At 48.3% G+C, this 2,215-nt stretch overlaps 1 protein-coding gene across 1 annotated transcript; it reads right to left on the reverse strand.

The window, feature by feature from the left end:
• Positions 1 to 478: 478 nt before the first annotated feature.
• Positions 479 to 1,426, reverse strand: LOC120398674 (olfactory receptor 52R1-like). Its single transcript, XM_039526225.1, has one exon. It carries the CDS (start codon positions 1,424 to 1,426, stop codon positions 479 to 481), a length of 948 nt encoding a protein of 315 aa, XP_039382159.1.
• Between the last annotated feature and the right edge of the window lie 789 nt (positions 1,427 to 2,215).

Below are 2,215 nucleotides of genomic sequence, written 5' to 3' on the forward strand. Positions count from 1 at the left end.
ACCCAAGGGGATATCAATGTTTAGCAGATCAAGACTTTTAGAATGATACCTCACAGGGCAAACTTTGTACAAAACATATCATAATTACATCACCATGGTAAATAGGAGGTGCTTTGGAGTGCAGAGTGTCACAGGGATGATCCAGAGAGTGAGAGGTGGTGGGGAGGAAAGGAACGAGTGAGGGGCGGAGCCTTTAGGGGAAAAGGCAGAGTAGGGGCAGAACCTGGGGGAAGAGGCAGAGCACTGGGGTGGGGCCTGAGGATCCCAGTTATCAGCAATTAGAAAGGTGGCAACCCTGTGAGTTGTACATAGGCAGATTCCCCAGTTTGTCCCACTGACACATCACACTAAGGTCAGGCAAGGATTTAATGGCTCTTTTATCAGCCAGTCAGTGATTCGGGGAAGATGACCCAGCACCATGTCACCAGCCAGCTCTCCATAGAGCTCAGTCTGAGAGCTGGAGAACCAGGAGAAAACTTTAGGTCCCTTTATGAGTAAAGAGCTGGAGCAGCCTATCACGGATCTGTTGGATCCTCACCCCATAGATGATGGGGTTTAGCATGGGGGGCACCAGGAGGTACATGTTTGCCATGAGAACGCGCAAATGCAGGGCCACATTGTGCCCAAACCGTTGTGTGAGGGCGGCAAAGAGATGTGGGATGTAAAAGGCTAAGATGACACAGAGGTGGGAGCCGCAGGTCCCAAAAGTCTTGAGCCGGGCGTCCTTTGTTGGGAGGCTGAAGATGGCCCTGAGGATCTGGGTATAGGACAAGGCGATAAAAAACACATCCTGACCGATCACGAAGAATGCCACAGAGAGGCTGTAGTAACTACTGACGCTGATGTCAGCGCAGGCCAGCTTCACCACAGCTATGTGCTCACAGTACGTGTTTGGAATGATGTTGGTTCTGCAATATGGCCACCTCCTCGCCAGGAAAGGATAGGGCAGTATGAGCATGATGCCGCGCAGCACCATGGCCAGGGAAATTTTGGCAACCATAGTGTTTGTCAGGGTGGTGGAATGTCTCAGGGGATCGCAGATGGCCACATAGCGATCAAAAGCCATGGCCACGAGGATCCCAGACTGTATCAAAAAGAAGCTGAGAATGAAGTACATCTGGGTGAGGCAGGCACTGAAATTGATCTCCCTGGAATTGAACCAGAAGATGCTCAGCATTTTGGGCACGATGGATGTAGACAGGACCAGGTCGGTGATGGCCAGCATGCAGAGGAAATAGTACATGGGCCCATGGAGGCTCGGCTCCGTCTTTACAATGAACAGGATGGTGAAGTTCCCCAAGACGGCTATGGTGTACATGGTGCAGAAGGGGATGGACATCCAGACATGGGCTGTCTCCAGGCCAGGAATGCCCAGCAGGATGAAGGTCGTGGGGTTTGTGAAGTCAGTTGAGTTGGAGTCTGACATGGTGTAGGAGAGAATGTTTCCAACGCTGAGGCAGAACGGTGTTTCCTGCATGAACCGTACTTTCACCTGACTTCCTGTATGTGCCCAGGATATAGAGTGATGGTCGCAGGACAAATACCTGGATGGAGGGAAAATATTAATATGGGACACTACATGCACTACTGGAGGCTGTTCTCATGGATGAAGCATATTGGTCTCTCTTCACACACTGAAAAATGACATTTTCATTATTCAGATAAATGAATTATGACCAACCGATCCTTCAATGCCAATTCCATATTTTATGGTGCTCCCTTCGTCAATAATTCCTACACATCGTGCTGTGGGAAACCTTAACAGGCACCAGCAGGAAACACAAGTGTATACTGGTTATCCCTTATTGTTCTCTAGGCCTTGTCTACACTGTCAAATTTTTTCTCCAAAAGGCAGCATTTGGTGATGATATACTGGAGGTGTAAAGACTATAAAGCCACTTTTGATTATGGAACTGCTCAGTTTCAGTGACATAATAAATCCGCCTTGATGAGTGTTGGAAGCTTTTTTCGCCAAAGTGCCAGTGTAGACACCGTACTTGATTTTATCACGGTAATTGGCCCATTGCTTTTCTTCCACGCGCACCCTGGAAACACTCACCATACTTCCAGTGTTCTCCAGCATGTGTGCTTGTCAAGGATCAGCGGGAAAGTGACTGGTGTGTTACCAGCAGTGTATCTTAATATAGTGTTTCAATGCTGTATGTGTACTTAACAATAGTGCTTCTGTTTGTTCTTACTTGTGCTTCTCCAGATA

The sequence above is a fragment of the Mauremys reevesii genome, linkage group 1, assembly GCF_016161935.1.
Source record: "Mauremys reevesii isolate NIE-2019 linkage group 1, ASM1616193v1, whole genome shotgun sequence".
NCBI classification, from domain to species: Eukaryota; Metazoa; Chordata; order Testudines; family Geoemydidae; genus Mauremys; species Mauremys reevesii.

Coding starts and splice junctions, on each gene's coding strand:
- LOC120398674 (XM_039526225.1), bottom strand. CDS start 1,426: ATGTCAGACTCCAACTCAACTGACTTCACAAACCCCACGACCTTCATC.